This window comes from Wyeomyia smithii, chromosome 2 (assembly GCF_029784165.1).
Source record: "Wyeomyia smithii strain HCP4-BCI-WySm-NY-G18 chromosome 2, ASM2978416v1, whole genome shotgun sequence".
In the NCBI taxonomy this organism is placed as follows: Eukaryota; Metazoa; Arthropoda; class Insecta; order Diptera; family Culicidae; genus Wyeomyia; species Wyeomyia smithii.
This window is the reverse complement of record NC_073695.1, coordinates 103,749,679-103,762,575: the sequence shown is the minus strand read 5'-3', so window position 1 is coordinate 103,762,575 and position 12,897 is coordinate 103,749,679. Positions and strand designations below refer to the sequence as shown.

Sequence of the window (12,897 nt, the reverse complement as noted above, 5' to 3'; positions counted from 1 at the left end):
TTTTAATTTGTTTTCAAAAAATCAATAATATGTTTTTACAGTCTATATTTTTGCCTTTCTCCTAGAAAGGTATAGCAATCACTTGCAAAACCGAAAGTATAAAAGTGCTCCAAAGGGCCGAATGGGATATATCACTCGACTCAGCTGGACGAGCTGAGCATTTTCTGTATGTGTACTTTTCTCAGAGATGGCCGTACCGATTTTCATGAAATTAATTGCAAATGAAAGGTCTCGTTGTCCCATAAGACACTGTTAAATTTCATTGTAATCGGATTTTTAGTTTAGAGGTTATGTATCAAAAGGTAAAAATCATGAAACGTCATTATCTCAAAAACTACACAACCGATTTGAACAAAATTAGATTCAAATGAACGGGCTACCTGAAATACTCTTAACTTTTGAATTTCATAAAGATTGGACTTGTGGTTCAAAAGTTATAAGAAACGTGTTTTGAAGACTACTTAATCTCACTCATGTTTCTCAGAGATGGCTGAACCGATTTTAATAAAATCAGTGTCAAATGGAAGGTCTAGTTGCCCTATAAGACCCTATTGATTTGTTTTGCGATCAGACTATTACTTTGCCTGTTATGTTTAAAAATGTGAAATCCAGCTATGAAAAGGAACATATTCCGCAGACTACTTGAACTCACTCACTTTTCTCAGAGATGGCTGACCCGGTTTCCACAAAATTAGTGTCAACTAATAAGTCTAGCTGCCTCGTAACACTCTATTGAATTTTAGTGTAATCGATATGTAACTTCGTCTGTAAAGTACCGAAATGTGAAAATCACGAAACTTCATTATCTCAGTAGCTACACAACCGATTTGATCAATATTATTATGAGATGAGCGGGCTAGTTAAGGGTTACCTAATGAATTATGATTGAACACGTGGTTTCAAAGTTTGGCTGCCCTATACGTTCCCATTTCATTTGATTGTAATCAAACTTAAGCAACCGATATGTATTAAATTGTTAATAAAACAACGAAAGTCTATTATCACAAAGATAACATGGCTTATTTACACATAACTAGTGTCATACGAACGAGTCATCTCTCGAACTTATAAATAACAAACTTCATAACAATTTGATATGTGGCTCAAAAGTTATGAAAAGAAAATAAACTCAAAGACTATTTAAAACTATACCTGCTCTGATCGATATATGTGGCCTCAACATAAATTAAATGTGGTATCATACTATTTGAATGTTCCAAATTCATTGATTCCTTGCGATGTGTTTAAAGTCTGAAAATGCACGACGAATCGGCCATAGGATATGATCAAAGTCTAATAACAAATCGTTTGAAATGATTGGTGTTATCGAAATGACAACATCCTCGACTTTTGGATTCTGTACATAACCTTAATTCTGAATATAATCATATTGGGTGGTATTCGGTCATTTTCAGCAGATTTTCTGGCATCAATCTGACATCGGAAATGCTCATATTGGGAGGTATTTAGTTATTTTGGGTGTTTTCCAGATACTAAAAGTGGTCGTCTTTAAATTCAAAATGGTGTCAAGGATCAATGTTTGGTTTCTATGCATCATCTCGATTACGGAAATATCCATATTGAGTATTATTTGGTCATTTTCGACTGTTTCCTATAAGTTGCCATTCAGCGATTCAAAATGGTGCCTGAGGTCAATTGTTAGCTCATTGCATCATTCTGGTTCCAGAGATACTCATATTGAATGGTATTTGGTATTTGGTTTGGAATGGTATTTTAGATAATTTCTGGCCTCTGAGCGTCATTCTGACTGAAGAAACACCCATATTGGGTGTAATTCGATCATTTTCGGCTATTTCCCAGGAACCGGAAGTCGCCAACCTAGAATCTAAAATGAGGTCTGCGGTCGATTTCAGCTGCTATGTATCATTCTAGATCCGGAGATACTCATGTTAGACGGAAATCGGCCATTTTTCACTGTTTTCCAGAAACCATAAGTTGCCATCCTACAATTCATAATGGTATTCATAATCATTACGATTCCAGAAATACCCATATTGGATGGTATTTGGTCGTTTGCCGCTGTTTTTCCGAAATCGGAAGTCGTCATCTTAGAATTCAAAATGGTATCTGTGGTCCATTTTAGCTCCTGTGTATCATTCTTTATCCGAATATTATTACATTGGGTGGAAATAGTCCATTTTTGGCTTTTTTCCAGAAACCGGAAGTTGCCATCTTACAATCCAAAATGTTGGCTGGGGTCGATTATGGAACATATTTGTTAACACTAAAATCATTCACCTGCCAAATATGGTCCCATTTAGTTGATTAGTTCGCGAGATGTGCAGAAATTTGTGCAGAAACATGTGCTTCCAGAAGAGGAAGGGGCATCGAACCATTGTGGACATATTTGTTACCCTTTAAAACATCCACATGCCAAATTCGGTTTCATTTGCTTGATTTGTCTTTGAGTTGTGCAGAAATTTATGTTTCATTTGTATTGGACCCCTCCTTTCCAGAAGAGGGAGGGGCCTCAAACTATTTACCTTTATCGGGACCAAAAACCCCTACATACGAATTTTCACGTCGATCGGTTCGGTAGTTTTCGAGCCTATATGGATCAAACAGACAGACCGAACTACATTTTTTTTATATGTATAAATTAAAACATCAATATTTTAGAACCTAATGAGTGAATATACATTTATTGGATTCAAGCGTTCAGGTAAATCTATTTTTACAAATAAGAGTTTGAATGGGAAAGGCTGGGTCTGACCGCTAGGTGGATAAATTTAGGATTTTTGGAAGACAAAACTATAAGTTACAACTTTGCCGAAGACGTCACCCCGCTCAAACGAACCGTGTTGGCTCCAAAAGTATTTGTAATCATCAATACCATCATAATAGCATTTTTCAATAGCTTTTCAATATGAGTTGTGTTTCAAAAAATTGAACCTATAGCACAAAAGGGCATTTTTTGCCTATAAAAACGACTATGCAAAGTTTCAGCCAATGGGCACGTTCACGTTCTGATGATGTAAACTTGACAGAAAATGTATGGTTGAACTGTCAAAACGACGCAAACTCAGAAACAACGAGTCAATTGTGTTGCCTATTGATTGAGATCCCTATACTCTCATTATCACAGAATAACATCGATACAGTCTTTTGTCCGATTATATAAGCCAGAGCACTGTGTGTTCGATCAAGAGTTGGCAAAGGACATTATTGTGGTAAGGGGCTGCCCACATACCACGTGGACAGCTTGGGGGGGGGGGTTGTGTGATGTCCACGGTCCCACGGTCCTTACAAAAATTTTATAATTCATATGGGCATTTGTCCACGGGGGGAGGGGGGTCAAAATCGTTAAAAATCTGTCCACGTGGTATGTGGACGGCCCCTAAATAAAACGAATAAATTGTCTGGTACAGCATTCGCATAAACAAGTACAAGTGTCCTAGAGAGTAGATTTTTCAAACAAAATCAAAAAAACATAATCCATCAGTATCCACCGTTTCATGTACTTTCAAGACACTTGGAATAGAAAACATTATTCAAATTCCATGCACCTCCCGTGTGTGATTATGTAAATAACATGAAAGCATTCAACATTTTCCGCGAGACACAAGCTTAATTTTGGTTGAGTTATTTTTTTTTTGCACAGAGTATTTTTTTGAAACATTTTCTAAATTTGTTTTGAAATATCTTGCCATTTTACATGGTATTTTTTCCAATTCAACATTGCCACCCTAACGACAATGATGTAGCAAATACTATATTTTCTGGAACTTTTCTATTGGTATTGAGTGAAAACTGATTTTTTTCTTTTTATACTCATTTTTACACAATATTATAAACAACTCTATGTCAAATAAATGAACCACCCTAATGAAACATATTGTATTCGATGCTAGTTATAGTGTATATCATTATACGGGCTATTTCGAAAGACTAGCGATCAATTTCATTAAATAAATTCTTAATATTTTGAACTCCGCCTTCCGCATCTGAAACCGCCATTCTCTACTGCGAAAACTTGCCGAACTTTTTGCGGATATGTTAACCTTTTCTACCTTTTTGTCCATCCTGACACACGTTTTATACAAGCAAGATCTTTAAACCAACCGGGAACTTGAACCTGCCACCAAAACAATCTCATCATGGGAGTAGGAGACAACACACTTTTTTTTTCACTCTCTTTTTGACAAAAATCTCAATCATTGGCTGAATGATCATGAATGATCTTTGTTCATCATATGTACATATTGCGACTAACCCCATATACTCAGCTGTGCACATTTAGATACAGATGTTGTTGTTAGCAGTCACGACAAGAGGCGAATGGTGCGAAGGAAGAGAAAGAGAGTACGCCAGCAGGGATACTATATACATGGTGCTCCTTTGCAATCCTCGTAACTCGTCTTACACATAGATCTGCTTGCAAATGTGAGAAGAGTAAATGTATATCGCACACTGACAGCGATGTTAATGCATCACAAAGGAGATTTATATGTATTCAAAAATCGCTAGAAACGATTTTCTTCCATCGCTAGAGACGGCCAGTTTTCACACATCTTCCGAACTAGGTTGTCCGGAGTAGTTAGTGTCTGGCCCGCCTACTACCATCATGTCACTTCGCGTACGCGCAAAACGAGGAACAAAGAAAAAGACATGCTCAGTAGTCTCTTCCGTATCCACGCCACGAACCTGTGTAGATACTGCCTGAAGCAACCATGACCTGATAGGATCTGTCTCAGGTGGTAGTTAACTTCTTAATTTTGTCTCCTGACCCATCCGGATACCACCGGAATTAGTCGGTGCGTTTATCTACCCTTCGCGGAATTGGACTATTCCGCTGAGCTATTCGACATCATTCGAGATAGTGCTGCTATAGGCGTTGAAGCCCTCTTGCAGGCATATTTGACGTGACTCTTAAATGTGAGTTTATCGTCAACCATAACCCCCAAGAGCTTCAAAGATTGTTTTGTGGCAATGCTGCAGTCTCCGACTCTGACCACCACCTGTTGATCTGATTTGCGGTTATTTACAACCGTGACCTCTTATAGTGTGCTAACTTCAGTTTCCTGAAGTGCCAGTCTTCGACCTTGAGTATACAGTACGCGGCCGTCAACTCGACCTCCTCGATCAACTGGCCGTAGACCTCTAGCGTTATGTCGTCTGCAAAGCTGACTTGAGTTTCAAAACCCCGTCATACATAACATTCCACAACAACGGGCCAAGGATAGGCGGAACTCCCCCATTGGGACGCACTTCTGACCCTCCTCCCTGTTGTAAACAAGTACTCGATTCTGAAAGTATTTTTTCAGAATCTTTTACAGTGAATCTCCTGAGCGCCAGCGCCATGGAGTCCCAACTGGCACATAGCTTATTCTTATTCAACGTAGCCAGTCCTCGAAGCTCTCGGGAGCCCTTAAGTGGTATCCCAAAGAGGACAGGCTGACTTCTAGATCGATACCGTTCCTATGTAAAATTGATACTGTTTAGGCGTTACACACGTCTTGCAGACATCAGGGAGACAAAACTGTGTCATTATCTCGTGGTACACTCGTCCGAATAAAATCTAAATAAACATAATTGTATATTCTGAACTAAATTGACAACTATCATCTCTCATCATTCCTAACGATTTTGAAACCGTTGACGATTAAATAAAGCCGCCAAAAACAAGCTGCCAGCAGTGCGAGGAATGTGCCGATATTTGCCGTAATTTTGATAAGCGACAAACGTTCGACCGGAATCAGCCCGAGAGGGAAGTAAATATTCGAATTCATGTGTTCGCTGTTCTGAACTCCTGTTCGAACTCAGTTTTCTTCATCCAACGTTTACATTATGAGTAAACCGGATTTTTAGGAAACTAATAAGCAGCTAAATATAGGAAGTTAACGAAAATCTTTTCTCTTTTGAAATGAGGAATATTTGGTTCTGTACTTTTCTCCATGTGTGTGTGTAACTAATACAACTTCAAAGTTTCAAAATGAAACAGAGCAGAATTACTCATCTAATCCCATGAATGTACAACTGTGAAACTACCCGACATTATCAGAAATCGCAACCTTTACCATACAGGGCTACTGCCGATAAAATTTAGATACAGGCTGATTCAATTTATGAGCCGAACTTCTGTTATCAGCAACCCTCAGGAACTGCACGAGGGGATACATACACATGGCACGGGAAAGGAGCGGAAGTCCAGATAAGATTTTCACCTGTCCGCCGAGGTGATGGCGGTTCGACAATTTTCGATATCGGACACCTCCATTCGATTGAGTTTCGTAGTAAGAATTCGAACCTATTTCAGGTTGGATAAGAAGTGTGCTTCCTGCGGGCGGTTAGTTAGGTTTTAGTTGCGGCTAAGTTATTGCTCGCCTAATAGAATAAAACTTTTTTTTAATGCCAAGTCAAATAACTGATAGAAGATGTGATCAGCTATAATAGTTTGCTACTTTTTTTCTCAAGTCTGCCTTTACACAAAATATTCTGTTTTTCTTTCTGGTTACGTTATTTTAATAAGAATGTCATTTGCAAATTATAGTGTGTTCAGAGCATTCGCCATATTTGCTGGAGTGTTCGGGATAGTAAGTAGTTGATTAATTTATGATGAAACGTGTTTCCACTAGCTCTCTTCAATCTTTCACAGTTCCAATCGCTGATATGGATCGGGTTTGCAATAACAGGAATTATCGCATTTTATTGCGATTTAAGTTTGGCCGGTCAGTCCCAAACTCTAGGCTCCCTGTTAACTGTGACATTCTTTCGCCAATATTTTGAAGGTAAGAATCAGTTTCGTTATTGTGAGATTATTAATTAAATGTGTACGAAAATAGCTTCGGATTTTATGACAAATGAAGATATTTCTAGGAAATTTTATCAATGACGATGAACTGTGCGTCATTGTTACGAGTCAGGAAAACACAGATATCCGATTTCAAAATTTGTGCAAATTATATATCAACACAAAAATATACTAATCTACTTTAAATGTATAGACCCTGACGATTTCATGTATGAAAAGCAGATAGTCTAGATTCGAGGCTAATGATAAGACCGGCACCATGTTTTACACGCTTTATGTATAGTAACCTTCACATAGCCAAGGATTATACCACAAAAGAGCGGAATATGAAATGAAAACAATTGAATTCAATGTAAATTATTGAGGGAAGATATATTCGATGATAATAACAATGATTATTATACTGGTAATTAGTAACAATAGTTTTTTTTCGATAACACTGTGCTACAGCGATTTAGAACTTCTGAACTGACCTAGCGTAGGTTGTAGGTCTTGTTGAGTGTAACATTCACTCATACTAGAAACTTTCCAAACACCCCCAAAATCTGAAGTTATGGTCAAAATACGGTTTTTTGGACCTCAGTGCATACAATTTTTTTTAACTCAGCCATTTTTCAACCGATTTTCAATATTGAGGCAGTTTTGGAAAGAAAATAAACAGAGCTTCCAAAAAATCTACTGGTTTGTACTAATATCACTAAAACATGTTGAGTTATTTGAGTTTAAATATAATTTTTTAGTTTTTTTCACGCAATTTTTCAATTTAATTTGAAATTTGCCACCTGTTTTTGTGAGAAAGATACTACAAATACACTAAACTTTTGAAATTATATTCAATGACAAATCAAACAAAAGTGGTTTCGTGAAAATCGGTGAATATTTGACTGAGTTATATATTTTTTAAGAAAACCAGAATTTTTGGCTTCTATACCACAATTATTTCGCGGTGCTACAAATGGTTAAAAAGCACAAGAACTTCTAAAGTGATCTAGTGGAGGTTGTAGGTCTTGTCGAGTGTAACATTCGCTCATACTAGAAATTTTCCAAACACCCCCAAAATCTGAAGTTTTGGTCAAAATACGGTTTTTTGGACCTCAGGGCATAAATTTTTTAACTCAGTCATTTCTCAACCGATTTTTAATATTTAGGCAGTTTTGGAAAGAAGATAAACAGAGCTTTCAAAATATTTACAGGTTTGTACTAATATCACTAAAACATGTTGAGTTATTTGTGTTTAAATATAATTTTTTAGACTTTTACATGCTATTTTTCAACATAACTTGAAATTTTTCACCTATTTTTGTAAGGAAGATACTACAAATACAATTAAATTTTGAAATAATATTCAATGACGAATCAAACAAAAGTGGTTTTGTGAAAATCGGTGAATATTTGGCTGAGTTATAGGGTTTTTAAGAAAATCAGATTTTTTGGCATCTAACGCACAATTGTTTAACGGTGCTACAAATGGTAAAAAATGTACTAGGTCACTTCAGAAGTTCTTGCATTTTTTTTCATTTGTAGCACAGTGTAATCAATCAACGAGAAATGAACCAGTGAACTTTCTGGATAGCGACTGAGAAAGCTTGACATAAACCGTCAAATAGTGTACTGATCAAAAACAGTTTGAAGCCGGCTTATAATTTTCATATTTGTCCAAAAATTTTCCTTTCAAATATATTCTATGTGTAATAAGTTTGTCAAACAATTTTGACAAACAAATATCTTTGACAAGCGGGGGCCTAGCGTGGTTGGTAACGTCTCCGCCAACCACGCTCGACGCCTGGGTTCGAATCCCACCGCCGACATAGGTGTCGATGGTTGTGGGGTGGCGTGATCCACTCACAATCAACCCAACTGGTCTAGATTCAATCCTAGTCGACACCGGGAGATTTTCTGAGGCGAAAAAGTCGCCTCCCCGGGCATCGGTGATTGGCACAACAACAGAGGCGGAACTAGACCGACGGTAAATAAGCGAGAATAAAAAAAAAATATCTTCGACCAAAATTTTGTTTATTTTGTTTTGAATAAACATAGAACTATTTATTTTTTATTTCAAAAGGATTTATCATTGATGTAATTTATGTTTGGTTGATTAGGGATAGGCGATACTGTCAGAAGTATCAATACTTTGGACTTCGCTAAACAAATTGCAAAACAAAGTTACGAGAACTTTGTATTGACTCCTGCAGCTAAATAATGTTATTTCAAACAGGACGAATGTCGCAGGCGAAATTTTTAATATGAACACTCTCAAGAACTCAAACGAGAAAAACAAATCGAGTAATTTGACCTTCGGCATACGATCAAAGAGGTATTAGTCGGCAATTTAGTCAGCATATCAGAATCAGTCAAATTACGATTAGTGTCTTATTATCTTGGGATGCTCACTGATAAGCACAACAGTAATTGCTTAAGTAACATTGAACCTTGAGTAATTGACCATTCAATAAACCAACTGGCTAGTGCTTGTTTACAACTAAACTTAAAGACGTAGTTCAATTTAACTGCACCACCTGATCCTGTATATCAGTCATTCAGCCAAACATTCATTTTAGTTTCATATTAATTTCCCGCAGGGACATGCACGATGACAAATATGCCGAATATTGATATGACAGCAGTCCGGGAGCTCAATCTGCTGTCTCCCGGTGATTTCCACGCATGGGTTTGGGTTTACCTAATCCTGCATATTTTCTGGGCCATTAGCTCTCTGACACTACTCACTAGTGAGTGTGATGTTGTAATATAACCAAACCAGTGCCCAAATTTCATATTTGATCTATCAATTTCAGATGCTCGTGAGAAATACGTTCGTTATATCAACGTGTTTCTGTATATTTGGATAGCTTTAACCATCGTAATCAGCACTCTTGACCTCGCACTGGGAATTCAGTTTGGTGTGGATTACGGGACAATTATCGTTAGTACGATTCATTGTTTTAATAATCCAAAACAGTAACATCAGTTAATTATGTTTCCAGCATGCGTTATTCCTCCGTCCGTATCCAACCCTAACAGCAGCAGACCAAACTCTCACCATGGCAGTTACCGTTTCGGGAATAATGATGGTAATGGCTTTCCGCGGTTGGATATTCTGGGTTATCAATGTCGGCATGGCAGTCTATCTGTTCACGCAATCCATCGTTATCTACGATTACAATCAAATGCGAAGAAAGGTACGAAATGATAGCTTACAACGTATTCGCCAAGGTGGCATAAAGTGTTAACAGTTTCAAGTGGATTTTCACGAGTTATAGTCAGTCAATCAATCAAATAATCAATCAATCAAATTCACATCTGCGGCAGCCATCCTTGATTGACAGTGACTTTAGATTGTTAGATTTGCTTGTTTTATGTTTTCCTTCTCCTTTTGTATTGTGCTCCACAGAGCGGCATGACCAACGGAGGATTCGCAGAGGATAACAGTGGAGTTCGCCGGCAGCCGATTGATGGTTATGATATGGGGTGAGTCACACACTGAAACAAATTTTGTGTGCCGATATCTCGAGTTCTTCAACAAGTAATACTCTTCAATCACATAGTCCAGCCCGTCGCATCAGCCAAGAAGAGCCACGCAGACCGTACAACCCGCCCAGTAACTATCGGCGACCGTTGGAACGCATCAATGAACAACCACGCGAACCCATCGCCGTTGTCGAGCGACCTGTCCAGCAGCAGCCACAACACCAGCAGGACTGGTCCAGCAACCCACAAACATTTACTCCTCAGCCGGGCACTTCAACAGTTCGTCCCTTCGAAACCTTACAACGTCCCCAATCTTTCACCGAAGTAGAGGAAGCTCGACCGGATCCTCCGAAGCCGATTCCACCACCACCGCCACCTAAAAATTGGAACATGAATACTGTGGTAAGAAGAGATGCTGCAGCCGCCAAAGTAGCCCAGGAGCTGAATTATCGGAACAGTATGAACATGTCCAATGGAAACACCAGCAATGGATTGCGAACCTTTGCTGCTGCACCGGCGAGTAGTAACGAAGCTGACCTGCCGATGGCTAATTACAGTCCACCGATGCCGAGAACAAATCCGTTTGAGAATCGACCGCCGCTTAGGTCTGTGTTGCGGAGCACGAGATATCAGTAGACAAACGAACGTCAATAGGGAGTTGAAAATCTGTATAAATGCAACTGACTCGTATATATTTTGATAGTAATAAAAAAAACAATCACAAATATTTTGTTTCATGGCAATAACATGAAGCTTGCTTTTTTCACTCGTACATAGGCATAAGCGATAAGAAAAGGGGTACCTTAGCGATGAACGCAGTCGGACTTCGCTTACGTCGTTCACTTAACCCCCTACAAAGGGTCAATACCGAAGATGTAGGGTTACGCTTTATACTGATAGCTGCTCAAATAGCATTGCGCTGATGTTGTCAAATGTGGAGTAGTGTAATTTGTTATACTCGTAACAGATTATTATACACACACACACACCTTCATCGTTCTGTTGGTAGTCGGTTAATATTTTTGGGAAAACGCACAAATTAGAGCTTTTGCACTTCAGCAATGTTTTTTTGAAATTTGAATTCTTAGTAAAAAAATATATAAAAGTATAAGTAAAAGTATAAAAGTGATATAAAATATCTTGTATACTTTTATTGATAAGAAATTAACTCCTAAACATGTAAAAAATATTATGAGTATTCATTCGAGCTCGTATACAAATACCCAATCGTAGAAATACTCACCTCCATTGACGAGTAATGGAAGATACACAGTTTACGGTTGGGTATTTGTTGTATACCAGTTCGACGTGAAGTGCTCTATTATAAAAATCTTAACATGACGTTACATCTAGTAAAATCCAGTTACCAAAAGAAGAAACGAAAAGATTTTTTTTGCCGTTAAAACGCTCTTATTTGCAATCTATTCCCCGTGCTTTCGGAAAAAAGAAAGTGGAAAAACTACATAAAGTTAAGAACCAGTTCGCGAAAACCCCAACTAGGTCTTGTTTCGAGGTCCTCCGATCAGACTGAAACTTTCAGGGTTTGTTTATTATTATATAGATGAGCAATGTTTTGCCTAATCTCATATTGTTTGAAAAGAGGTAAATGGGGTAGAAAAGCCCGCCAAAACATGATCCAAAAACTGTCGAAAACGTAAAATTGCAATAACCTTAAATGAACTGAATCGAATTTCCTGAAAATTGGAATGTTTATTTCACCCTATAAAGCAAAGCCTTGGTGTTACATTTCGTATCGGAATTCGACCTTCTGTTTTACTATACACAGACTTCGCAGCCGACTGTTAAGTGTACAGGACAATTGCGCTACGATCCTACTGACACTAACAGTCTCTCCCAAGCCGGGACTCGAAAATACGACGACTGGCTTCTTAGGCCAGCATCGTACTTCGAGACCAGTTAGTTTTGGCGGCTCTCTCGTCTGGTATCCTGGCTACATGTCCAGCCCACTGAAGCCTGCCCCGCTGTATTACCTTCACTATATCAGCATGTTTGTATACCTGGTACAACCAAGCAGGGAAAAGTTCACTCACTAGCAATATTTCATGCAAATGTGTTCTTTGATTCATCAGTTATCGTTGAACTATTTCTACTCACGTACAAGTTTTCCATAGAAACGCTGCTGATTGTTTTTCGCTTCTAAGAGTTCTGAATACCATAGAAGGAGACTGAATGATTCAAACACGATAGTATTTATTGTATCCAAGTTCACTTGCATTTAACATTATCGCGAGAACCTTTGAGATATTATCGCCAGTGATTCAAAATTATGAATCCAAATGAACGTTAGATTGCGTTCAGTTATTTGCTTACCGGAGCAAGCAGGTATCATCAATGCTAACGGAAATTGTAGCATTGTGCATTAGCATGTGATACTTGCAATCACCAAGAATCATCGTGGTATATCACGGTGAAAGCACGACGTGGAGTAGCCGAATTCCACCTACAAGCAACCAACATTTGAAAGAATCATTGCGATCGCTTGTGTGCAATCGTTTACGATTCTTTCGTGAAACACTCGCTATATGTTGCTCGCTCTGCCTAAAGCAGGCAATACTGAAACAAAATCATCAAAGAAAGCTACCATATATTTCTTTGCTCTAAGTTGTATCTTGCAAGTTTGAGAATGTGTAACTTTT

The 12,897-nt window shown here is 38.2% G+C and overlaps 1 protein-coding gene across 2 annotated transcripts; it reads left to right on the top strand.

Annotated features, from left to right (window-relative positions):
• Window positions 1-6,260: 6,260 nt before the first annotated feature.
• Window positions 6,261-10,986, top strand: LOC129723355 (uncharacterized). Of its 2 annotated transcripts, XM_055677534.1 has the most exons (7): window positions 6,261-6,554; window positions 6,617-6,749; window positions 9,352-9,501; window positions 9,568-9,695; window positions 9,757-9,951; window positions 10,164-10,240; window positions 10,318-10,986. In XM_055677534.1, exons 1-7 carry the CDS (start codon window positions 6,492-6,494, stop codon window positions 10,874-10,876), a joined length of 1,305 nt encoding a protein of 434 aa, XP_055533509.1. In that variant the 5' UTR covers window positions 6,261-6,491; the 3' UTR covers window positions 10,877-10,986. The 2 variants fall into 2 exon arrangements, with proteins under 2 accessions (XP_055533509.1, XP_055533510.1); XM_055677535.1 differs by lacking the exon at window positions 9,352-9,501 and having other exon boundaries at window positions 6,267-6,554.
• Window positions 10,987-12,897: the final 1,911 nt, after the last annotated feature.